Source organism: Carettochelys insculpta, chromosome 10 (assembly GCF_033958435.1).
Source record: "Carettochelys insculpta isolate YL-2023 chromosome 10, ASM3395843v1, whole genome shotgun sequence".
NCBI classification, from domain to species: Eukaryota; Metazoa; Chordata; order Testudines; family Carettochelyidae; genus Carettochelys; species Carettochelys insculpta.
Window position 1 is genome coordinate 40,125,562 of NC_134146.1, and position 27,673 is coordinate 40,153,234.

Here is a 27,673-nt window from a genome sequence, read left to right on the forward strand (position 1 = left end):
CCTTCAGTGGACATGGGAAACAATAGATAATGCTGCTGTAACTATCTGTGAATGTAGATTTAATCTCATAATATTTCTGATCTCCTAGCAGCAGAGTAGAAAGGGAGAAAGTGTTTGAGTTTAGTAAATGAGAATGAAAGGCAGTGACTGGTTTGCTAATTTGATCCTTCAGGCGTTTATAACTTTGCCCACTTTGTGGTATTAAACCCTCTGCAGAATTTCTTGTGGATTATGTTCTATTTGTTGATTATTAACTGCCAATATGTTCAGCCCAGTTCTTATAAGGACTAAACTAAACTCTTACAGATTCTGATTGCCTCCATTTTGAAACTAACTGAGTCTTTAATCTCTCAACCATGAAACATGTTCAGTAATTTGAGAAATGATAATGATGGGTCAAAAATGGCAGGGGAGCCAAGGAGTGATTATCTTCCTTTTTCTCAGCTTCTGTGTACTTCTTGTGAAACATCTGGATTGGTAAAATGTAAAATGTTTTTGGGATGTTTATCCTTCATAAAAGTTTTTTGCCCACACACTAAATATTTTGTATTGGTAAAGTGTGAAGTAAAGCAGCTGGTTTACATGTCGATATTCAAACAGCAATGCTGTTGGGAGCATTTTTGCGTGGGATGGAGTATGTGTGTGATTTTCTCCTTTCTAATCCTGAGAAATCCTGCTGATTGGGGGAGTTAATGAAAAACTCTGGTAAACCCTTGCCATTTAACAATAATCAAGTAGATTTAAAAAAAAACAAATTTATAACAATTATACGGAGACCGCATTGTTCAGAATTTACCTCCTGGCATTTTTTAACACACCATTCCAAAAGTGCAAAAGTTTGCATTTGGCTGACGTCTTTCTATAATGGCTTTAACAACTCAACTGAAAAAATAGTTATGCGAATGGCCTGTGTGTGTGTGTGTGTGTGTGTGTGTGTGGCAGTAAACAGTTTCATGAGCTTTCTGATGGGATCCAAACATGCAAGACACTGAATACGATATAGTTACTACACGAGGTCTTTGCATCAATTGTGTTGAGATAGAAGGGGGTACACTCTTGGGGGATGTTAGCACAGACTCTGCTCTGCTCATCTTGAAACTGTGTTGCACTAGTACCAGAACAAATGTCTGATTTTTGTTGGGCTGCTTTTGTGCTTACATTTGCCCCTGGCAGATTCACCTTGTCACTGAGAGGATGGTCAGGTGGTTAGGGTAGTAGCTTAGGGTTTGGGAAAATGAGAATAAAATGCCTGCTCTTCCCCAGACCACTGTGTGATTCTGGACAAGTTACTGTGTCCAATGGCACTGACTGCTGCCGGGGCAAGGTGGGGAGGGGGGAGACTCTCTCTCCATCCTTAATAGCGGCTACCCAGGAGAGATTCATGTACCACTCAGTTCAATAGCAGAGCACCTATAGCCATCAGCAGTGGGCAGGATGTGTCACTATTGCTGGTGCACAGCTGTACATGCCTTGGTGCACATAAATCTTATCCTACCCATAGATGGAAAATATTAGAGGGAACACTGGCACAGTCTCTTAGGAAGGGGCATAGAGGCTGCTCTACCACATGATATGGGGGAGTGCATCAGATGGCAAACAGGGTTCATGGGCAACAGGTAACATAAGCAGGGGAAGAATGTATCTTCCCAAACAGCCTGACATGGCTCCCAGCCTCCCTTATGCTTGCTTCCAGTTGCTTTTCTGACTCTTCTGTGGCTGAGAGGCTGGGGCAGGAAGCCTGGGGCCAGTGTGCCCAATACCCTCAGGGCTCGGGCCACACTGCACTGTCCATCCACCTGCCTGGTGTTGGAGGGACACTAGAACCATGACAGCCACCTAGCGCTCTAGGTTTTGGAATGTTCTGGGTCTGGGCCTCACTTCCTCTCTGGCTTATTGGGGCTTTAGGGGATGCATAGTTGGGGGGGGGGGACGGGGGGTGTCAGTGGCCACGTGTGTGTGCTCCAGTCACCAATGGAGAATGAGATGGAAAGGGAGGGGCAGGCCTCAGGCACAAGTGGAGGAGCTGGGGACTAACATCCGCCAGCAGTGTACCCTCCTGATGCCCATGGCCATACATTGTACCAAGAAGAGCAGTGGGACCTAATTTTTTTTTTCTAGCACCAAGGGTGTGATTGGTCTTATCTCCCAGGAGGCTCCCAGCACAAGAGGTGGATGCCTTATCCATACACAAGGATCAGACACAGTCTAGGCCAGGGGTTAGCAACCTTTTGGAGGCAAAGTGCCAAAATTTGACCTTTTGACCTCTATGTACTCAGTTCAAGTGGTTAAGAGAGAACCTTCTCTTGACTGACATGCAATTTGATAGCAAATATCAATACATATAATAGTTACATTATGTAAGTTAATATAATACACATTGTCTTTGAATTACATATGTACAACATACATAATTTTATGAGTATGGGATTTTGGAGTGTATGTGTTATTGGGTATGTTACAAATTAAATATATGTTCTTTATGTTTGAAACCTGTTACTTCTGTGTGCAACTGAATACAGAACACTCTAGGCATAATTCTGCAAAGAGCCAATGGGGATCAGAATAGAATTTGTTTGTTCAGAAATATTGAGGCATTCCAAGGCAAGACAAAAGCAAAGGTGAAGTGAGTAAAGAATTAAATACCATCCACCTTCACCTTAACAGAAGCAGAAATAAAGCATTTGATTTAATGTGTGCATATATAAAAGCCAAACACAACTTAGTTTAAATGCTGTGGTTCCAAATAATACCTCTTTATAAGCCACTTCTTTAAGAGAGACTCTTTTCAAAGAAAACATGGAACTGACTGTATAAAGTTCAATTCATCTGCACATTTTCTTCCATGAGCTCATAGACTTTAAGGGGCAGTTAATATTGTTCCAAGCAGAATAAGCTCCTCTATCACATATAAAGGAAATTGTTCAGCACAGAGTTACTAGTTCCTTGAATCTCATACATACCCCACAGGTTTCTGCAACACCCAATTACGTGGTGTTTGTATAGAGTACCATCCACTAGTTACGGAAAACATGTGGTTAAGCCTTTTGTCTTTCATTTTACAAAGTGTGGAACTTAATGCAGATTAATATGAACAACTAAAACTTTATTATGGATTGCAGTTCTGCTGACAATGATACAACCATTCTCCTATATACCCGTTGATGTCAATCAGTTTTTGTGCAGTCTTGCTTTCCTGTGTGCTGCATAGTAAAAGAAGACACATAGAGTCCCTATTAAGTGAGATTTTTAGGTCGACATTAGATCCAGTAAAAGTCTGTAATAACCACTGATACCTGTCATACTGGTGATGGAAGAATAATTCAAAAACTTTCATGACTATAGACAGAAATCACTTAGGTTGTATTTGTTTTTCCTTTCTATTTGCCAGAATTTTTCTGGAAAGCAAATGCATTTAAATGACAGGCATAATGGTGGCACCCGTGAATTTTAACTAGAACTCATTGAAAAGCAGAAGGGGAACTCAACAAAACACATGAATTAGTTTTCATTCAACAGATGAAAAATGAATGTTTTTCCCTGATTCAAAAAATTTATCACTATTGAAAATATAATTTTTTAATTTTTTTGTTTTTTCCACTTTCTGCAACATTTTTGCTTTCCCCCTACCTACAGAAACAAAACAAATAATTTCCATTTTGATCTAAAAATAGATTTAAAAAACCCCCTGTAAATGGAATTGAAAATTTTCTAGGAAAAAAGTCAGTTTTCACCACAATCTTTTGTTTCCAAAATTTTGACCACCTCTAATTTATAACCAATATTGCAAATTTTTTATTTGAACATATTTGCACTGGAAATCTGATCCGAAAAAGGTATGCCTATCCAATCAGTAGACAGGTATATGTGCCGTATGTAACTAGCCAAAACAGAATTCATTACAAATGTTAATGGACTATTTGCTACTGACCAAAAAATTATTCTTGTGATAATTTTCATTATTCAAAATATAATTATTATAAGGAACTCATAAACTGTTCATGGAAAATGTGTCAATAGTTAGAGATATGTAACTCATATTAGTAACCTTTCTCTCCTTTGGCATTTCAGAGCGGACAGGTGGAGAAATGGTATCTTTCAAGGGTTTCACCACTGGTGCTAGAGTACAAAAATGATCTAAATTACTTAATTTAAAGATATTTTAAACCCTCAAGTGCACTTATTTTTGACCGGTTGCCAAATAACTTCCATTTCCTGCTGGGTGAAGTGACAGGAAGTGCATACACATGTGGGTCATATTCCCCTATAGATATATATACATTTAGTTTTGAAGGACTCATCTACTTTTGGGAAACCTTTCTTTGATTAAGAACTCGAGCATCATCTTTCAAATTCATTTATTCGTTGAAGCAAGCTTGGACAGGCAGGGTGAAGTTTTTCTTTTTGGAATGCATGGAATGCATTATTACATGCCTGCAATAATTTGGGAACTATTTGTCCACTTGGCATAGCATAGGTGTTCTCTGATTGTGCATCTTGACCCCAAAGTGAGTTGCAATACCATTTGAATGAGGTTATGAAGGCTGGGATTGGCCCTGGGACCCAGCAAGTCTGAAGCCTTCCTTTCCTCCCACCAGGCCATTGATGGTTTTGTTTGAACCAGAGTGCTGTAGCAAGCCACTTAGAAGCTGAAGTATCTATGATTAAATATGCTTTAGGGTATTTGTGAGAATAATGTAAGAGAGTTCTGAGATATATCTGTGTCCATTGTGACTATAAATCTAAGGGTGTATCTGTCTTTTTGTTTTTATTAGTCATTTCTGGTGGGGGAGTCCTGAAAGATGGTGGGGTGGGGGGGTGGTCTCACTACCATGCCTGCTGAATGTCTGATCAGAAGAAGAAGGAAGAAGGACAGTTGTTTTGGACCATGATGAAAGGGCTTGCCAGGTCCTTCAGAATGCAACCATAAAGGACAGAATGCAAGTGCGTAAGCCACATTACCATTCATGCCTTTCTGGAATGCCTGCCTCAAATTTCTAATATTCACTATTAATGTCCAACCCTAAGCTCTTATGCAATATTCATAATGTGGCTCTCTCTCTAGGGTTTAGCAGTGAGGTGGATTTAATCTTATAATTCATCTTTTAAGCAATAAAACTGTAAGACAGATAAACTGCTTTGCTAAAGTGAACCTTTTATCTGAGCAAACACACCTATTGATGGCCAGGGGAAAGGACTGTTTTTCTATCAGGCCCAATAAGTAATATGTTCCACTACAGACATTATCATTTCAAAGTCTCTCCTTTTTTTTAAAAGAACAAAAAGTACAATATGTGTTTGTGGCTGTCAAGGAGTTTATCCCGCCTCCCCCACCTCAAATAAAGTAATCATTTGCTTCCTGATTTTTAACTTCTGCTGTTCTGATATTAGTTGTCACCTTAATTGTCTTTCTGTCATAAAAGTGCCTGTTCTTTGAAGGGCAAAACATGGCTTAATGATGGAGCAAGGCAGTTTTCTTTCTTGTCTTTGAAGGCAGCAGTATTGTGTTTTATTGTTGGGCCTGTTATGCTCAGTCACTTGTAGCAAAGATAGACTGTGACTGACAGGATGCTTGACTTTCTGCTGCTGCACTTGGCAACTTCATCTTTTGCTTCTGCAGTGCAGAGCAAAGGCTATTCTAGCCAAGAAGAAAGGATGGGCTATAGTTAAGGGGTTACTCTGGGGTGCCGGAATTTTGAGTTCAGTCCCCTTGTCTGCTACAGGCTTCTGGGTTGTAAGTCACTTAATTTCTCTGTGCTTTAATTCTCCAACTGTACCATGCCCTGCTTCCAAGGGGTGCCTTCCATGCACTGTTAAACTTGGCCCTAGGTCAAGGGAAGCCAAAAACACAGCCTGCATGCCTGATCCGGCCTGCCACCACCATCTCATGACCCAACGGGAGCCTCACACAGGCTCCCTGCATGCTGTATCAAAGTGGCCAGCTGTGTGGGCCATTTATTCTGTGCCATGCACCTTGGGGGGAGGGCATTGCATGCTTCTCCCTTCTGTAGCTCAATCGCTCAGCTCCCATTGGCTGGAAAACAGCCAGTGGGAGCTGCCTGGGCCATGCTTCTGGTGCAGGCAGCACATGATGCCTGCCCTCCCACATCCCCAGGGCCTTGCAGCAAACAGAACACATGGCTCTCGCAGTCAGCTGTGTTGAGCATTGTGCAGAGGCATGGAAGATAGGGAGCCTGCCAGAGGATTGCACTGGGCTGCTGGCTGAGATCCGCCGAGGTAAGGGCCTTCTGGCCAGAGCCTGCACCTGGTTCCGCAGTCCCTTCTCAACTCTCTGCTCTCCCTCCTGCATCCTTGCCCCAGGTCATAACTGAAACCCTCTGCACTCATACCCCCTCCCAGACCTGCACCCCAATCATTTGTTCCAGATCTCAACCCAGACCCCTGTACTCCCACTCCAGGTCACAACTCCTTTCCAGAACCAGCACCCCTTTCCAGTGCTCCTTCTCCAGGTCAGAATCCTCTCCTGCACCCATACTCATATCCCCTTCTGCACCCCAATCTTGTGCTCCAGGTCACAACCCTCTCCTTCATCTAAACTCCTTTCCAGACACAGCACCCCGATCCCTTACTCTGAGTTCCCTTCTGCACCCAAACTCCATCCCCGACCTTGCATCTCCTTCATTAATATCATGGAAGAGTGCAGCCTTTGACCACTTACCACATTCTTGGAATGGCCCCATCAAAAATTATTGCCTGCCCTTACCCAGGGTGGTCGTGTGAACCTTACAGCTTTGCTTCTTTTATTTAAAACCGGGATTCACTTTGATTTTTTGAATACAGCACATCTAAAGAGTGGCATCCTTTTCTGTTTTCCTTTTTTTCCCCCAAGGGGCAGCATACTTGCTTCTAGTGTGGCAGCTAAACATAGCCTTTGTGTTACGTCAATACAGTTTGTATACAGTGTACAGTTGTGTCAGGTCTGGGTTGCAGTCGTGCCATTTTACTGCATCATTTCTTTTGCTTGCTGGTGTTTGAAGCCTTTGCAATTAAAACTGAATATTTCTGATAGTTTTATGGATTCCCAATGTGAATTTCAACGGCAGATCTTGGGAAGGGGATGATACTGCCTTCTTGCTAAATACAATTTATGGTTACCAGCATGCTCCTGAGTTCTCAGTGGATTACAGTAGGCTCCCGCAAGTTAGTGTTGATCTTTCTTTCTAATTTAACACACATTACTTTGCCAGTGATTATTTATCTGCTTTTATTAAACCTTTTCTTGGATTTCCACCAAAGAGGGACACAGCCAGGGCTTCAGCCACTTTCCCCCTGAGGCTTTGCTTCCCTCTCAGGTGAAAGAGGAGGCCATCACCAGGACTTCAACGGACTACAGAACAAAAGAACGTGAGATGACCAACAAGGGACAGGACAACAAGGGACTGTACTGGGAACTGCTTAGAATCAGACTGAGGGATGGGAGACACCCACTGAGGGACATGACTGGAAAAGATGAGGGACCGTGTCAGGGAAAACTTTTTTTTTTTTTTTTTTTAAACTTTTAGGACTTATCGCTAATAGGGGCAAATTCTTCCATTACCATATTTATTTATGGTGATAGGCTAAGACTTTGCTATATGTTCTGGAGGTTTGCCCAGGTGCTACTTCTTAAGTTATGACTAATTCACAAAACATTTGTATCTGGGCTAGGATGTATATTTGTTAACCATGTTAAGTGCTTGTTACTGCTGTAACCTACCTCTGCAGATGACTTACATGTGCTTTCTTTCTTATCCTGTGCGATGTGGCTTAGGTTGGTTGTAAACATTCGCTCAATAAAAGTCCGTTAATCTTCATACTAGTTTACAGTTAGTATAAGTACCAAGATTCTGCTGGACAAGTAGCAGCTTTATTTAAGTTTGCAGCAAACTACTTTTCAGTACTGGGAGAGAGATCTTGCTTTTCTGTGTGATGTTTGTGAAAAACAAATGCTCTTGTATTTCACATGGGGGGTGGGGGAGAAGGTTTTATTTCAGTGCACTGATAATGACAAGGTTGGCCAGCAGAGACGTTTGGAATTCCACATCCCCGAGAACTGGAATGTGGAGGGGAGGAGGAGGTGGTTGAGATACTGATGACAGATTGCATTTTTAATTTATGTTAAAATTGAATGTGTGAATATTAGAGGTCATGTTTAATATTCAGAGCTGGTGGTGAAATTGGAGTGAGATTTGTAGTGCTGATGTGCTAGATTATATAAGAAATGCTCTTTTTATCAAAACAAGACATAATAAACAAATCCAGCAAAAGATTACGATATTGCATAGCCTGATAAATAGTTTATGAAATGGTTTGATCTGTAGTGAGAACATCTGAATGTCCATACAGCTGTGGTAAGACTCATCTTGCTGGTATGGAGAAAAGATTTCTACATTAGATTTCAGTGAACAAGATGTGGCTGGTTTGTTTTATTTGGTGGGAAGGAAGATTTTGATTCTACAGGTCCATATTTGTTATGCAGCAGAGAATACTAAATTACTGTGTTCAGCACAAATGAAAGGGAATGTTATTAACCTTGTGAGGAAAAAAAAAAAGTGTCAGGCAGGGTCCTCTCCCTGGAGTGACAGGAAGTCTTAACTACCCAGTGTACTGTCTCCTTATTTTGGAACTTTGCATTGTAAGAAAATGTAATTCATGGCAGCGAATTGGCATTGACATACATTCCACCTCATCCTCAGAATTCCCTCATCTGATCTTGCTTTTCCTACTAGACCAGACTAGGTTGGTAGTCACACAGCAGCTCAGTTGATGCAAGATTGCAGCCCCAGTGCTATTAGTCCTAGTAATAATGTTTACAAATGCAAAATGGCACACCTGTGCTGTGAAGGGAAGAACTGCACACCTGTGCTGTGCGCAGTAAACTATTATTCTGGATTTGACTCTTTCCAGGCAGCAAGATTATGTACAGTACATTAGCTTAATCATAATAATGATACAGTGCTTTGTATCCATATATCTCAAAATACTTCACAAAAGAATGTAAGTGGTGTTAGCCTTATGTCCCTGATGGGGGAACAGGGGGTATGAGAGTTTGCCCAGCTTTTTTTAGTACAGAAGTTTTGTCGACAGAAGCCTGCAGTGTAGACATAGCCATAGAGCCTAATATCAACATTTGTTTTCCCTGTAGTTACTATCAAGTCACCCTGCAACTTTCTCTTAGTTAAGCTAAATATATTGAACATGTTGTTTATCATTATAAGGGAGGTTTTCTAATCCTTTCCTCATTCCCAGAACTGTTACCTGAACCTTTCCAATTTCTTGAATTTCCTTAGGAAATTCATTGTGAAATGTAATGTAATGATTTCTTCCTTTTGCAGGGGATTAAACTAGTGATCTGCACTCTCAACTAGAAATATGCCTTCATGAAAAGGTATCTGCAAGCAGTGACCCTTGCTGTCTTGGCTTTAAGGTATGTGGAGCAATATGTTATTCTGCATGTCGCATCTAACTTTGTGTGTTATGGTAGCTGTTTGAAAGATAATGCAATCTGGAAATGCTTATTGCTTATGAGACATTTTCAAAAATTCAGGATTCATTTAACTTAAGTTTTACAAGAGGAGTTTTAATGACTGTTGGCCACACAAATTAGGGGTTGTTAGTGGCATAAATGTTTTGTGGGGAGAGTTTGGCCAATGTGCTATGGATGGAAATATGTGTGGGAGACAGATCTCTAGAACTGAATACAAAGTTTGCATTATTAAGGCCGCAGAAGATAAATAATTCAAAACCATCCTGCAGTTGCAATTCTCCCAAGCTTCTGACATAAAGGATCATAGAAATGCAGATCTGGTAGGGACTCTGATACATCATCTAGTCCATGCAGCAAACCCCTCCACCACGCACACACGAGTGTTGACTAGGAGTTGGGAATTTGGGTAGGGCTACTGTTTTGGGTAATCGTTCGTCAAACTGTCCTAAGGATCTCTAGGTTCTCCGTGCACCATGGCTCACAGCTTTGAGGAGCTATAAGAGCTCTTACCTGGAGGTAGGTCGCAGGATCTGCAGCAATTACATGGACACTGCAAACAATGTAATAGTAGCACAAGATTTAATACACTTAATTATGGAGTTTACAGTCAAATATCTGAGGTGATTATTACATACAGATTAATACACCTTGATTAGTTACATAAAAGCAGTACACAAGTACAAATATACCTAGGATAACTCCATACTCACACTCCTTTCCTATGGACTCAAGAGCCGTGTCTACACGTGCACGCTATTTCGAAGTAGCGGCGCCAACTTCGAAATAGCGCCCATCACGGCTACACGTGTTGGGCGCTATTTCGAAGTTGAAATCGACGTTAGGTGGCAAGACGTCAAAGTCGCTAACCCCATGAGGGGATGGGAATGTGTAGACAACCCGCGTCCCGCAACATCGAAATAGCGGGGTCCTCCATGGCGGCCATCAGCTGGGGGGTTGAGAGACGCTCTCTCTCTCCAGCCCTTGCGGGGCTCTATGGTCACCGTGTGCAGCAGCCCGTAGGCCAGGGCTTCTGGCTGCTGCTGCTGCAGCTGGGGATCCATGCTGCATGCACAGGGTCTGCAACTAGTTGTCGGCTCTGTGTATCTTGCGCTGTTTAGTGCAACTATGTCTGGGAGGGGCCCTTTAAGGGAGCGACTTGCTGTTGAGTCCGCCCTGTGACCCTGTCTGCAGCTGTGCCTGGCACCCTTATTTTGATGTGTGCTACTTTGGCGTGTAGACGTTCCCTTGCAGGGCCTATTTCGATGTGGTGCTGCGCAACGTCAATGTTGAACATCGACTTTGCCAGCCCTGGAGGACGTGTAGACGTTATTCATCAAAATTGCCTATTTCGATGTCGCCACATCGAAATAAGCTACTTCGATGTAGGGTTCACATGTAGACGTAGCCAAGGTGTTGAAGGACCAGCCTCACTTCATTGGTGGTGAGAAAGAAGATAATGTAAGAGCAGATGAGAAAGACGAGTACTACCGGCACAGAAAAAAGAAAAACAGAGAACTGAGAGATAATTGGGAAAAAAATGCCTTGCCAGAACCCATCAGGTGTGAGGTGATACAGTTTTTCCTATGTCATTTCAGCCCAACCTTTCAAAGCCAAAACTAGACTTCTGCACCCTAAGATTTTGAGTGTACCCATACCTGGTTGTGGAATGGAACTAACACCCCCTTTGAATGTGCATAAGATATCATATTGCAGCCTCATTAGCAACCTTCAAAAATAAGCATTTGGGGCAAGATACTACTTAATAGCTCTTGATGAACTTGGCCTCTGTCTGGAAATGTCCATACACCCACAACTACCTAATTCAAGCAAATGTCATAGAGTATGATCCCTGTAGACCTCTTGTGCATTAAGTTTTAAATGGAATAAACCAGTGAAAGATACAGGGAAATATCAAATAATATATGTAATATAGGCTTAGGCTACCAGAATAAGATATATAACATAGGCTAGTAACAGAGAGAAAGCCATGCTCGTCTATATACTATCAAAACAAAAAAAGCAGTAAACATAGGTAAAACCAAAAGCCGTAAACATAGGCTAACATATTCTTATAGGTTACATGAGGCAGGACAAAGTATTATCTAGATCATCTCTGACAGATACTTGTTTAACCTGGGTTTTTAAATTTCCTAATGTCTAATCTCTGGGCAGGTCTATGCTAGGGGGCAAAGTCAAACTAAGTTACCCAATTTACTGTATTATGAATATTGTAGTTGGAGTTGATGTAACTTAGGTCAAAATACAGTGGCATCCCCACTACAGGGAGTTGATGGGAGAAACTTCTTGTTAGTTTTCCTTACTTCTTGTGACCCAGTGGAGTACCAGGGTTGATGGGAGCATAAGTAACGGTTGATTTATTGCATCCCTACTAGATTCACTAAATTGACTCCTGAGAGATCAATCTCCAGACCGTGATTGCAATTTGACTATTATTTTTTGACCTGTCCTCCATATTTCGGGAGATACATAGCCCTCCTCTTTGTAATGATCTCTTATGTACTTAAAAATTATCATGTCTCCTGTCAGTTTCTCTTCTCCAGACTAAAGAAACCCAATGTTTCTTGTAAGCCATTTTCTATATATTTAATCATTTATTTTGCTCTTCTCTGGACTTTTGTTTGTCCACATCTTTCCTGAAGGGAACTGTACAGAAAGAGAGACAGTACTGAAGCTGAGATCTTATCAGAGCTCAATAGAATGGAAGAATTATTTTCTGTGTCCTGCTTACAACATTGAAACAGTGTTGCTGTAGTCTTCAAAACAAACAAAACCACAACCACCCCAGAATGTTTTCTTTTAAATATGTTTAAAACAAAGTAAGCTTTATACTTGCTTTTTATGGTGCAAATAGGAGCAGCATGTTAAAAATATCTTCAGGGAATGCAGGATTTATCAAGTTGTACACTTTATAGTTCATTATTTTAGTCATTATTCTCTCTTTTACACATCTAATATGTTAGCCCTAAAACACAAGTCATCATTTTTCTATTCTGGGCCAATTCTCATAATTATTGCTTAGTTTACTATGTGTTTTATGACAAACTGCGGCAGACTTATGTCCGGGCACAAGGGAAATCATCATGGAAATGTGTCACTTAACTTAGCTAACTTTTCCATAGCATTCTATAGGTAGCTGTTCTCAGTGTCACATATATTGAGCACTGACCTTAAGCATAATTTATGTCTGTTTGCGTATCGCTCTCTCACTCTCTTCAAATCATGCAAAACGAGTATTCTTTGATTTGTAAAGCCTTTGGATCTCAGTGGCATGGCGTTCATGGGAACTGAAGATTAAGGGCAGCAAGTATTTGGTTTCTAGTTTGCATGTTAAATATATTTAACCTTTCCCCGAACTTTAAACAGCTGAATATTAATATGTGGGCTGTTCTCCCTAATGCTCAGGGTCACCTGTGGGCCCTATTCATCCCCTATTAGTAACAGATATTGGTTTGTGCCTCAGAACCATGATTCAGATGACAGTTTGAATTTTGAATGTCCCACAATTTCAATAGCTGTTTAGCTATCTGGTTTTGTGCAGACCACTCTCTTGGTATTTAGAGCCAGATAGTTTCTTAGAGCCTGATCAAGGCCAAGAAGAATTTTGGCTGAGGGAGGAGACCACAGTTATGTTTTTAGTAATAATTTAAAGATAGTGCAGGTTTAACTTCTCTTGTCCAGCGACATCCATAATCCGGTATGATTTTAGTTAGCTGGATGACCACTTACCATGGGTGTGTCCAAGTTTCCCTTGTTCCTGTAAAGTTTTACAGCCACCAGTCCTGTCCTGTGTGTGTGTGTTGCTGATATGTAGCTGCAATTTACACTTAAACACCTTCAAAGAGCCCAGTAAGACGTGAAAGTGTTGGTAAATTGCTAGACAGTATTGACCCCCCGCCCCATTGTCTGGCAAATTCTCTCTTCCAGCTCCAGTCAGGTCCTGAGGTTGCCAGACGAGAGAGGTTCAACCCAAATAAATGCTCTTGATGAGCATTCAGGACTAACTTCACTATTTTAGGGTGAGACTGCAAAACACTATCCTATCACCAGCCTTCTTCTGTTGTAATGGAGTATTCTTCCTTATTGTCACTGTATACTGGGCTGACCTCTTCTTCCTTCAGCATTAGTGGGAGGTGAGCACTTATTCCTGAAATGTGAAATATCCCTCAGAGACCATTAAATTAGTTTAAAAAATATAGGTCATATGCTTAAAACACAGTATCTGAGCTCTCTGGGAAATATCACAGTTATTCATACATTACAGTTAGGTAACTGCAGAGGAATATCTTGCTTATGGTTAGAACTGTATTTACCAAAATTGCTGTCATTGGACAAGGTGCATAAAAAGGTAATTTAAAAACCAGCTTTAATAAATTGCTCTTAAAGGATGTAGGAAGGAATTTATAATGGGAAAAGCATGTGATATTGGAATGTCCACTAAAATATGTCACGGGAATTATTGTGGTTTTCATTTAAATGTTCATCATTTGCCAGGGATTACCACAGAGTAATACCTGAGGTGCAGCTGTTCCCCCTATATACTTAAATGTGTAATTGTTGCAATATTTCCCACCAGAGTGTAGAAATTATAACTAGTCTTCCACTGCATGTGCCTCCAATTGTTTGATGTAACAAAGTAAATGTAGATAAAATTGTACACATGAAGTCCCTAATGTCTTATAAGTGGATTCTGAAAATGACACAAAAATTCCTGCTTTGGAATAGCAAGTCAGAAGCAGTCTTTCTTTCTTTCTTTCTTTCTTTCTTTACCTTGAAACTGGAATGTGGGCTCTTGGGCCATCCACTCTTGGATGTTGACCCTTGTGTGTCACCCACTATGCTGTGTGAGTTGTACAGACAATTACTATTGTTACACACACACAGGTGAACAGAGTCCAATTTAATGAGAAGAATGGCCATAATGCATGTGCATATCTACAATCAAGCTGGAGTTGTGCAGCGGCTAAGGTACATACAGTGATAAAATCAGATGGTTTTCATTGCAGAGGGAAAGTTATCTTTTCATCTAGTTCCTCCAGGGTTGGTTCCTTGCAAAATATGTATCTTGAATCAGTTTTTTTCTCTCTGTCTGGGACAGCTTAAATTTTATGGAAGAAAAATATCCAGGAGGCCTATTTAAAGAAGTACCCTAAACTTCAAGAACAAAGTTGCTGTATGTTGTTTTCCTAGCAATTCTTTATATAAAAATGAAACAGTTGTTTTCATTTTTTCTTCCTCCTACAGCTGCTCTATATAGAGCTTGGAATAATTCAAATAATTGAATCTAATAATACATATTTTAGAGGTATTCTAAGGGATTTTTATTAGCATTGACTTTTAAGAGTTCCCTCTGCAGCAATTATTTGTATTAAGTGGTTTGACTGAGGCACTTTAGATATTAATATTCAAAATGATGTTACTTTGGTAGAAAAAAGTCATTTTATTTTGACATTTTCATTATCTTTGTATTTTTTTTAAGTTGTCATTATGACTGTTACCATATACTTTACTATATTATCACAGTTGCTTAGAAACTGGGATATGCTGAAGAATCAGAAGAATAAACAGAACATTTAGCAACAGTTCGGAGTCATCTGTAGAGCAGTTCAGGACTGACTTGTGCATGGGATTTTAATATTTTATTTGTAATGGTAGATGAGTTAGATGCATGTCTTGCCCATTTTTTCTTTGCATGCTGTTCTGTAAAAGTAAGGGGAATGCAATAAATCCAGTGTTTTAAAGAAAGAGGCAACATGTTGTGAACTCCCACACTGTGTTCTTCAAGGGTGCTTTCCTTTAAGGCTGACAAGCACATTTATTAAGAGGGATTACATTGCTAGACCCACTATTGAATATCATTGGATTTTTTAAAATTGTGTGTATTTATGATGTTTTAAAGTCAGGAAACATCTGTTTTTAGCATAGTGGTAAACATGTTTTGAACTGAGTCCCTTCAAAGTGGAATCATTATTAGCTTATTCCAAGACCGCTCTGGGAATTACCACCAATTAGCTAAATGCCTAGTGGAGATAAACTCACTTCCTCTTGCATTGCACTTAAGATCTTAAATGGCATGAATTATGTGGGACTCAGTACATGTTGCTGTAGATGAAATATGGTTTTTTTTAAACTGCTCTATTTCCCATGTTTTAGTCACACCAGCTGAGGCTGTGAACTCCTCTAGTCTCCTGATCTTGTGGAACAAGGAGTAAGAGGTGAGGTAAATAGAAAGGAACATAAACACTACCAAATTAAGTGTAAAACTGTTATAAGGAAAACCAAAAAAGATTTTGAGGAACAGATAGCCAAAAGCTCAAAAAGTAATAACAAAATGTTTTTTAAATACATTAGAAGCAGGAAGCCTGCTAAAAAAACCAGTGGGTCCCCTAGGTGATAGAAATACAAAAGGAGCAATCAAGGATGATAAAGCCATTGCAGAGAGACTAAATAATTTCTTTGCTTCACTCTTCACGGCTGAAGTAGTTGGGGAGATTCCCAAATCTGCACCGTTTTTTGTGGGAAAAGAAACTGAGGAACTGTCCTGGATTGAAGGGTCATTAGAGGAGGTTTTGGAACAAATAGCTAAACTTAATGGGTGCATTTACACTAGCCGCCTACTTCAAAGTAGCCAGCACAACATCGAAATAGCACGCATCGCATCTACACGCTCCGTGTGCTATTTCGACGTTGAAATAGACTTTAGGTGGCGAGACGTCGAAATTGCCATTCCCATCCGAAGATGGGAATAGTGCCCTACTTCGATGTTCAATGTCGAAGTAGGGCGTGTGTAGACAATCCGCGTCTCGCTACTTTGAAATAGTGGGGTCCTCCATGGTGGCCATCAGCTGACGGGTTGAGAGATGCTCTGTACAGCCCCTACAGGGCTCTGTGGTCACCGCGTGCAGCAGCCCTTAGCCCAGGGCTTCTGGCTGCTGCAGCTGAGGGTCCATGCTGCGTGCACAGGGTCTGCAACAGGTTGTTGGCTTTGTGGATCTCGTGCAATGCAGGCCGAGTGTGTCTGGGAGAGGCCCTTTAAGGGAGCAGCTTGGGGCTTTGCTGGCCCCTTATTTCAATGGAGAGCACTTGTGTGTGTGGACGCTCTGCATTTCCTTCTGAGGCGGCTCCTTTTGATGTTCTCCGTTGCTACTTCAACATTGAATGTCGATGGCACCAGCCCTGAAGGACGTGTAGACGATACGTGTTGAAGTAGCCTATTTCGATGTTCTTACTTCGAAATAGGCTACTTCGACGTAGTGTGCTAGTGTAGACACAGCCCATGTTAACAAATCACTGGGACTGGATGGTATTCATCCAAAGGTTCTGAAAGAACTCAAATGGGAAATTGCAGAGGTGTTAAAACTAGTTTGTAACCTGTCCTTTGGATCAGCTTCCGTACCTAATGACTGGAAGATAGCTAATGTGACACCAATATTTAAAAAGGGCTCTAGAAGTGACCCTGGCAATTACAGACTGGTAAATTTAACATCAGTTCCAGGCAAACTAGTTGAAACAATAGTAAAGAATAAAATTGTCAGGCACGTAGAAGAACATAATTTGATGGGCAAAAGTCAACATGGTTTCTGCAGAGGGAAATCATGTCTTACTAATCTGTTAGAGTTCTTTGAAGGGGTTAACAAACATGCAGACAGGGGAGATCCAGTGGATATAGTATACTTAGATTTCCAGAAAGCCTTTGACAAGGTACCTCATCAAAGGCTCTTATGAAAATTAAATTGTCATGGGATAGGAGGGAAGGTCCTTCCATGGACTGAGAACTGGTTAAAAGACAGGAGACACAGGGTAGGCATAAGTGGTAAATTTTCTGAATAGAGAGGGGTAACTAGTGGTGTCCGCCAAGGGTCAGTCCTAGGACCAATACTGCTCATTTTTTCATAAATGATCTGGAGAAGGGGGTGAGCAGTGAGGTGGCAAAGTTTGCAGATGACACTAAACTGTTCAAGATAGTCAAGACAAAGGCAGACTGTGAAGAACTTCAAAAAGATCTCATCAAACTGAGTGATTGGGCAACAAAATGGCAAATGAAATTTAATGTGGGTAAGTGTAAGGTTATGCACATTGGAAAAAATAACCCCAACTGAACTTAGAATATGATGGGGGATAATTTATCCATAACTAATCAGAAAAGAGATCTTGGTTCAGAAAAGGGCAGCTAGAATAATTAGGGGCTTGGAACAGGTCCCATATGAGGAGAGGCTAAAAAGATTGGGACTTTTCAGTTTAGAAAAGAGGAGGCTGAGGAGGGACATGATGGAGGTATATAAAAGTATGACAGGTGTGGAGAGGGTGAATAAGGATAAGTTATTTGCTTGTGCCCATAATATAAGAACTAGAGGACAGCAAATGAAATTAATGGGAAGCAGGTTTAAAACTAATAAAAGAAAGTTTTTCTTCACTCTGTGCATAGTTAACCTCTGGAACTCCTTGCCGGAGGAGACTGTGAAGGCTAGGACTATAACAGAATTTAAGAAAGAGCTAGATAAATTCATGGAGGTTAGGTCCATAAAAGGCTATTAGCCAAGGGTAGGAATGGTGTCCCTGGCCTCTGATTGTCACGAGCTGGAGATGGATGGCAGGAGAAAAATCACTTGATCATTGTCTTCGGTCCCCCCCACCGCAGGGCACCTGGCACTGGCCACTGTTTGCAGACAGGCTACTGAGCTGGGATAGACCTTTGGTCTGACCCACTATGGCCATGCTCTATCAGTGAGAACTTGTTTTGACTAGTGGGGGTCAGCATTAGCTTGAGAAGTAGCTTTCCCTTCTAGTTTAACTGTGTGTATTCTTTAAGCTATGTAAGGTCTGTGGCTCTTGATGGCTGTTCTGTGGAAGATTTTTGTAGATGGAAGATACACTGGTGGTTAGCACTAGATTTGGCTCACACTGGCCAGCATAGGGGTTAGAGAGTCATTTCCGGGAAAGGAGCATCCTTGGCACCCCCATGCTCCATCTGTTATGCTTTTGACTAATTTTTGAATAATGTATTTTAATTGCATTTGTAGCACATTTCAAGACTTTGCTGCTTGCATTTTATGCATGGAATCATAGTACACTACAACTGGAAAGGACCTTGAAAGGTCATCAAGACCAGTCCCCTGACCTCATGGCAGGACCAAGCACCCAGTCATGGAAGATGATAAATGTTACATATTAAGATCTGTAAATCTGTATTTACTCACGCTAACAACGATAACAAAAACTCCAGCTCCCTGATCTTGGTGCCTCCCCCCACAAACCCTGGCATCTCAGGTGGTTGCCTGGGTTGTCTATCCCTAATCTTCCATTGCAAGTTGAATTAAATGTAACAGTTTGCAAGGCTATGTTTGGAGCTTAGCAACTTTATTCCTATTCCACCAGCATACGGTGACCATCGGTCCTGTACTGGGTGGGACGGTCCTGTATTTAGGATACCAAAAGGTATCCTGACTTATTTTTTAAAAGGGACGAATTGTCCCTTATTTGGGCTGTCCCCATCCCCCTTCCCTGAGCCTCAGGGAAGCAAGGGGAGAGTAGGCAGCTGCTGCTTCCCCAGGGCTCAGGGAGGGCTGGCAGCTGGGGCTCCCAGGGAGCGCCGGCAGCTGCCGCTTCCCCAGGCTCCCTGAGGCTTGGAGGAGCCACCCCCCCTTATCTCCCTGGTTGCCCTACACTGGCAGGCTGTCTTTTATTATATAACTAACTGTGTGTAAGCATGAAACATGAGTGTCTCATGAGCACTATATGTAATACCATGTGTGTAGCTGATTATAGAATCATAGATGATCAGGGCTGGAAGAGACCACAGGCGATAAGGTAGTACAACGCCCTGTTCAAAGCAGGACCGACCTCCACTAAATCATCCCAGCCAGGGCTTTGTCAAGCCTGGCCTTACACTTCTGTAAAGATGGAAATTCCACTACCTCCCTAGGTAACCCATTCCAGTACTTCACCACCCTCTTAGTGAAATATCTTTCTAATTAGAAATATTTTTCTAATATCCAAACATGCCCCCACTGCAACTTGAGACCATCACTCCTCATTCTGCCATCTGTCACCAGTGAGAACAGCCTCTTTCCATCCTCTTTGAAACCCCACTTCAGGTATCTGATGGCTGCTATCAAATCTCCCTCACGCTTCTCTTCTGCAGACTAAATAAGCCCAATTCCCTCAGCCTCTCTTCATAAGTACTATCTCCAAATCTCCTATTCATTTTAGTTGCCGTTCACTGGACTGGGGCCCAGAACTGGATTCAGTAATCCACATGCTGCCTCATGAGTGCTGAATAAATGGGAATAATCACTTCCTTTGATCTGATGGCAGTGCTCCTATTAATGCACCCCCACGTTGTTAGCTTTCTTGGCTAAAAGGACGCACTGTTGACTCATATCCAGCTTCTTGTCAACTGTAATCCCCAGGTCCTTTTCTGCTGAATTGTCACTTAACCAGTTGGTTCCCAGCCTGTAGCAGAGCTTGTGAGTCTTCTGACTCAAGAGCAGGACTCTACATTTGTCTTTGTTGATCCTTTAATAAGTCTGGGCCACTCTGGACCTGTCTATACTCTCCAGCATATGTACCTTTTCTTCTTTAGCCTCCCAGCTTAATGTATCCATGAAATTGCTGAGGGAAGATAGGAATCTGTTTTTTCACTCTTCTCTCTATATATATTTCAGTTGCCTTTTAAGAAAGACATATCACAATAGTTAGGCCAAAGGTTAGGAAGTCAGGAGACCAGCTTCTGTTTCTTACTCTTCCATTTTTGTGCTGTGCCTGACACAGTTAACCTTTCTGTACCTTCTTTTAATAATGGTCAAAGGGGGTACATTCTTCATTCACACACTGGTTAAGTGCTTTTGGATTCTTTAAAGTTGTAATGCAAGTGCAGTATCATGTGGCTGTTTGCTTTGGACAAAATGACCCCAGGAAGAGTTTTCAGTTTTTCCAGGAGTAAAATGAAACAGTCCCATAACATTCAAGGCAGACCTTCTTACATGTGCTTTGAGAAGTTCCTTATGGGGACAAATAAATAAACTGACTTATTGGAAACATATATTAATAAATTACAGATGATATTAAATAGCAGATGGTATTTTGCAAGGTATTTATACAAAAGAGGAGTTTTAGGAGTCTAAAAATGGAACTGATCATCTAATTCTGATGAAAGCAAAGACGTCTGATAAAATTAGGAAATAAAACCAAATATATCATTATTCATCTTCCATAGAGCACTGTGCTCCCATTTGCTCAAAATCCATTGGCAATGCAACTATTAAAGAGGCTGATAAAGTTTGTGCTCTCAGTAATTAAATGAAATTTAATAGTAAATGTTAAACTGTACCAGTGAGGTACAGAGTACAAAATTATATCTATGCATGAAATAGTAGAGAGAGACCCAACATCAGTGTTAAATAGATCTTATAATTTTTTAACATATTCAGTGAATAAAATTATACCTGTGAAGTCTTATATCCATAACAAAGAGACAATCTGTTTTTAAAAGCTTACAAAAATATCTTCTCCCTTTCCGACTCCCTTTTGACTTTCATGGTGGTACCACCAAAGTTAAAGACTGGGCCTTAATATGTAAGCCATTGAGAATTGTACGCTCTGACTATTTTTCCCTCTTCCCAGCATAATTCTGAGCATTTGGTACCACTTGATTGGTTTCTTTACTTGAACTGCCCCTCCCTGTCCATCTCCGCTTGTTGTTTCTCAGTGTATGTACTGTGACTGTAAGCTCTTTAGGGTAAGGACAGTCTTAGTTTCTGTGTAGTGTCTAATACAATGAGGCCCTGATTGGGGTCACCTGGTGTTACTGCTGAGCACTTAATAATAATAATAATAATAATAATAATAATAGCAATAGAAAAACTCATATAAATAATGAAGACATTGGCATACCTATAACCTGCTGTATTATATTTCCACTGAAGTAAGAGAAGAATTTCATAACTGACTTTATTAGGAGCAGGACTGGGTCTTTTTAATCTGAATCTCTCATCAGTAAGAACAATTAACTGAATACTGCCCTGTCTCCATTCTTTTGTTAATTCTGCCAGATCATCTATGAACCTCAAAACTTCCCCAGTACTTCGAACATATCAGGATATTAGACCCACATGGAAGGATGAGCAGGTCATGGAGAAATGATCCAATGGAAATTATTAACAAAGCAACAGAGAGGAAGCCATGCTAGTCTATACACTATCAAAACAAAAAGCGGTCAAGTAGCACTTTAAAGACTAGCAAAATAGTTTATTAGGTGAGCTTTCATCTGAAGAAGTGGGTCTGTCCCACGAAAGCTCACCTAATAAACTGTTTTGCTAGTCTTTAAAGTGCTACTTGACCGCTTTTTGTTTTGATTAAAGAAGCAGTTCATTTTTCCAAGGTGTTGGGAGGTAATAAGTGATCACAGGATATTCTGGAAAAGAAAATCAAACTCCATTTTATCTAAAACTTTCCCATTCATTTACGTATCATGCATAAGAGCTAAAATACAAGGTCCAACATTTGCAGGAATCCTTCCTAATTTGCAGTTGTCTATAAAAGCTGAAACTATTCTGAAAATATTGGGTGCAAGGTGCACCTTTTTGGGTACATGAAATGAATATACAGGCAGAGTTTTCAGGCACGTTTACCATGTCAACATTAACATGCTTGACAGTGTTCAAATGTCTGAATTGCAATGCATTGTTCATTAGTACTGGTGATTCACCTGAGCTGCAAAACTTGTAAGTTGAGAAGTTTTGGTTTGGCCTGCTGTATAAATTAGGGAAGAGTTGTAATGTTTAGATCTGAGTTTAGGACCAAGACGTTCATATTGTATTTTTATAGTGCTCATCCAAGCAGTGAATTCTACTGCAATACAAATTACTATTATTGAAGAATTCCGAAAGGTTTGGACATTTGGTTAAAAATGTGAAAAGGGCCTAAGATCAAGATCCTCAAATTGTTGCCTAACTCCCACTCTTGTCATTGAGAAGCCAGGCCCTAAGATCACTTTTGAAACTGGAACTTGGGCATCTAAGTCTAAGTCTACACTTGCCTCCTTCTTCGAGGAGGTTATGGGAGATTAGTAATGAAGTGCTGTGATGCATATGCAGCAGTTCATGAGTCAAATTCTCCCCCATTGCAACTTTGAAGTGTCAGACTTCGAAGTACTGGCATACCTTGTAGCTGCAGGAACTTCGAAGTGCCTGAGCTACGTCAAAGTGCCTCTAGTCCCCAAAATTTTGAGGCGTTTGACACTTTGAAGTTGTCGCGGGGGAGAAATTGCCTAATGAAGTGCTGCATATGCATCTCAGCACTTCATTAGTAATCTCCCATCACCCTGATTATCATGCCCCCTTTGAAGAAGGGGGAAAATGTAGACAAGCTTTGTTAGAGAATGAGGCCAACAGTAATAAGATAATTACATCGTGTAGTGGTGTGCATAATTAATTATCTGAGTTAAAGCAAAAACAACACCTCTCAGATTGCCCCTCAGTCTAGTCATTGTTTTAAATGTAGGGTTTGTGTTTGTGCTGAGTCTCGAGGAGAGATTTGAAGGAGATGAATGTGATACCTTTGCACATCAATAGTAGTAATAAGAGAAATAAACTTTCACAATGTTTATGGGCCCAAATTTTTGGTTTGAATCCCTATGTAATTAGTATGCTTTATACCCACTGAATGCATTATACAGTGCTGCTTTTATCTGTATTGTAGCGAGACGCCCTGCGGTGCTGAACAATGTAACATTTTTCCTCACTGGATCACAAAGCACATTTTTGTTCAAAAACCAGAGTGAGTCTGTTTTCCAATGGAACATCAGCACAATTGTCCAGGGGATAATAACCTCTGGTGCAGAAATTCAGTTACTAATTATGGTTTTATACCTTGTAGCAAACTAGAGAGTTTGTCTGTTAGATAACTGGAAGCATTGTTATTAAAACTGCATGACAATTGAACAAGCAACTAGCTGTTATGTCTTTCTTAATTCTAATTTTGTTGCTCAGGAATATAATGGAATGGTATTTTTCTAATGTCTTCAACCTAGTGGTTTCCTGTTAACAAAATTTTTTTGGAACTGGCATTGTATCCTCAGAAACTTCTATAAGGCTTTCATTGTCTGTTCTTTTACAAAACTGAACTGTACTGTCTTGACACAATGTTGTGTGAATGGGATTCCTGCCTTCAATGCATGTAAACACAGAAGGAAAGATTTTCACAAGTGCATAAGGCATTTAGGAGTATGGGACTTGTCCTGCTAACCCTGATGAGCAATTTGGAAAATTTCCTTCATATATATATCAACCCAGAGGCACTGACACCACATACTAGAAAGAATGAAGTCTCTGGTCAACAGCCCTGGGTGAGAGCCAGCTCATGCAGTAGAGCACAGGACTTTAGTCCTTATGGTCACAGGTTTGTTCAATCCCCTGTGCTGATGCCCTGGGTCTGTTAGGTTTACATATGCAGTAAAATTGGCTTGTGTGGTAAAATGCTGGAAACATGCATGATAGCAGAGTGGCACGTCCTCCACTGAGGTTGAAGGAGAATCTCTTGGGAAGCAACAAACCCTCTGTGGTGCAGCTCCAGCCCAATGGGATGCAGTTGACAACTGCTGTCTCTGGGCTAGGGATTCCCATTTACTGGATTTAGGAAGGTTAGATTCAGAGGTTCCATTCCACTCAATGCTTTCATCCATCATTGGCCTCCATTGGAGCCTGCCTGCTCCCTTTATGCAGGAGCAAAAGAAAGTGACCTCTCCATAAAGGTATTAAATTACACTTGTCTGGAACTCAGGTACAGTACAGTGAAAGTGCCAGATTACTTTGTGCAGTGCATCAGTGTGGAAAGGCCAGTTCTGTTGATGATAAACATGTACAGGGTGTGTGTGTGGGGGGAGGAACCAGCAGCAGAATACAGACTAACTTGGCTACCTCTCTGTTACTATTAAACATCTACAGGTTGAACCTCTCTAGTCTGGCACCCATGGGGCCTGATCAGTGCCAAATGAGAGAATTTGGTGGAGCACAGGAAATCAGTATTGTCTAGAAGCACTACCAACACTTGCACTGCTTACTGGGGTCTTAGAAGACATTTAGGGGTAAATTAGAGCTAAATAACACCACAGAACAGTGAGAGCCAGTACTGGTGGCTGTAAACAACCTCTATGGGACCACAGGAAACTTGGCCCCACCCATGATAAGTGGTCATCCAGTTAACTAAAGTCATGCCAGGTTACGGATGTTGCCATAAGAGAGAGTGCCACACTAGAGAGGTTCAGTTTGTACTTCTATCCAGAATTGCTCAGCATTTCTACAGCTTCCTGTGGAAGTTGAGACTGAGCAGGGACATCAGGATCTGATACAAAGTGAGGCTGACTCAACTAGGGGAGTGAAGATACAGCTTCATGGTTAATGAAGCATGTTTTATCTGTCCTGTTTTGTTATGTATTTGCACATACTATATGTTCTGTCATAATGTGTGTATAGGAAACTGAGCCAGGTCACTCAAGCAGATTTTTGGTCTTCACAGTGTCTTGGGTTTTGTGTGTGTTTGTGTGTGTGTGTGGGGAGTGGTGTTGTGGGGGTTGGTTTGTTTGTTTGTTTGTTTGTTTTGGTGACTCAGGAACGAAAGCTTTGAGCTCAGCAATTGGCAGTCTCAGAGCTGCTGTAACTTAAACCAATCACAAGGGATGGAAACAGCATCAGAGATTCGTGTAGCATGTCCTGGCTCCTGGGCAAGATGGTGGTGGAGGCTCTGCACCCCCAGTAGGCACTGGGTCTTGGAAGAAAGGGCGGAGCTGGGGCTAGGCTCCCCCAGACAGCCCCCTGCACCACCTGGAGTGCACTGTGCCTCCCCTGTGGAGCCCTGAGTGCTTCCCGGCACATGCCATGCCATGTGGTGCACTGGTTGTGATTTAAAGGGCCTGTGGCTCCAGCTGCTGCCTCAGTGGCACCTAGGAGTTCGGGGCCCTTATAACTCATCAGGCCCTGGAGTATTTTATACCTTTGACCTCCACCTACTGACAGTGGGCTGGTATGCTGGCAGCTGGGAAAATGGGCAGTGTGAGAGCTCAGATCCCATCTCTACGTGACAGGAATATTACACTCCTTAGGATATGCTATGCCACACTTGAGGGTCTGAGCCAGAGTAGTCAAAAGGTGTATCCAAGAGCGCACAATGCATCAAGAGCAAAACTGTAGATAGAACTGAAGGAGTGGTTCCTGATTCATAGCATCACACTCAAGTCTCTATATGGGGCTACTTCTCTGTACTGTGGCAATACAGTGCTGCATTGCATGAGAAAAGCCACTCAGGCTGTGTCTACACTACAGCGATCTTTTGAAAGATGATGATCTTCTGAAAGCTCTTCTTTCCAAAGAGCACTACCACACACAAAAAATAAGAGAGTAAGCCGTGCTAGTCTATACACTATCAAAACAAAAAGCAGTCAAGTAGCGCTTTAAAGACTAGCAAAATAGTTTATTAGGTGAGCTTTCGTGGGACAGACCCACTTCTTCAGACCATAGCCAGACCAGAACAGACTCAATATTTAAGACACAGAGAACCAAAAACAGTAAGCAAGGAGGATAAATCAGAAAAAGATAATCAAGGTGAGCAAATCAGAGGGTGGAGGGGTGGGGGGGGGGAGATCAAGAATTAGATTGAGCCAAGTATGCAGACGAGCCCCTATAGTCTGCATACTTGGCTCAATCTAATTCTTGATCTTCCCCCCCCACCCCTCCACTCTCTGATTTGCTCACCTTGATTATCTTTTTCTGATTTGTCCTCCTTGCTTACTGTTTTTGGTTCTCTGTGTCTTAAATATTGAGTCTGGTCTGGTCTGGCGATGGTCTGAAGAAGTGGGTCTGTCCCACGAAAGCTCACCTAATAAACTATTTTGCTAGTTTTTAAAGTGCTACTTGACTGCTTTTTGTTTTCACACACACAAAAGTGAGTCAAACGAGCAATCTGCTCTTTCAAAAGAGAGTGTCCACACAGTCCCTGCTCTTTCGAAAGAACAGGCCAGGGATCAAAAAATCCAGCACCATGAGGACTGCTCTTTCGGTCAGAGAGCCCCTGGAGCATCTACACAGGCTTTTTTCTGAAAAAAATAGGTGCTCTTCCTTATGTGGGAGACAAAGAGGGCTTCCAGAAAAGTGCTATATTCTTTCAGAAGGAATTCGAAAGAGCGGATTTTGTGTGTGAAGACTCTACTTGCTCTTTCAGAAGAGGCCTTGATTTTCTGAAAGGATTTGCTAATGTAGGTGCAGCCCCAGAGAGGAAGGAATGAAAAATACTCACCACAAGGAATTTCCTTTGACATGTCTGGTAACTATCCCACGAATGTGATCATTTTCCTGGCATGAAACTAGCATGTTGTATTTTCAAGTCAAAGCTGGCCTGAAGTGGAGTAACTGTTCTTACTGACAAATGTATATTTAAAATGGTTTTTTCATACTGTAGCATTCAGTTAGTTGTTTGCTGGTCTTTTATTTTTCTCATGGGACTTGACAATATTGGGGACATGCAAAAAGTGGTCCAAGATGGCAAGGTTTTCTGTACACTGAAAGCAGCATTTGACAGAACGGGAAAGATTCAGATTCAAGACCTCAATTATGAACACTGTTCTAGTGGCTTAGTAAAAAATGTTTTGCTTTGCTTTTGGCTGATGTGCTGTTTGTTTTGCCACACCTTACCATATCAGATATTGAGCCTGTTTATTGATTAGGGTACATGTGACAAATGCATGGAGTATGAATGGCAGAAGAGGGCATGGGTGATGAATTTTAGATCTACTTGCCATAGAAATAGATTTAAACATAGTAGCGATGTATTAAGTAAATACAGAGCAACTTGCTGTGTGACTCTAAAATAAAGTGTAATGATTTGAAGTGAGAAAAGTATTGCCTTACTGCAAATTTCAGAGAAATGAGAGAACTGTGCTAATCTAAATCTAAGCTTTTTCTGCAGCTGTAGACAATATGGGTTTGTGCTTTTACTTTTTCAGGAAAGTATATATTGATTAGTTTTAGGAATAATGCACAGTATAGTCTTAAATTCTAAAAGGCTCGGTCTACACTTAGGAAAAACTTCAAAATGGCCATGCTAATGGCCAAATCGAAGAATACTAATGAGGCACTGAAATGAATATTCAGCACCTCATTAGTATGCTGCCATCTGCAGCAG

At 41.2% G+C, this 27,673-nt stretch overlaps 1 protein-coding gene across 1 annotated transcript in view; it reads left to right on the forward strand.

Moving 5' to 3' along the window:
• NAALADL2 (N-acetylated alpha-linked acidic dipeptidase like 2) overlaps nucleotides 1-27,673 on the forward strand; it is a 962,837-nt gene that overhangs the window by 219,063 nt on the left and 716,101 nt on the right. Inside the window, exon 5 of the mRNA XM_075004140.1 lies at nucleotides 9,333-9,424. Coding sequence (XP_074860241.1) covers nucleotides 9,378-9,424 — 47 coding nt within the window. The 5' untranslated portion in view covers nucleotides 9,333-9,377. The remainder of the gene's footprint in view (nucleotides 1-9,332; nucleotides 9,425-27,673) is intronic.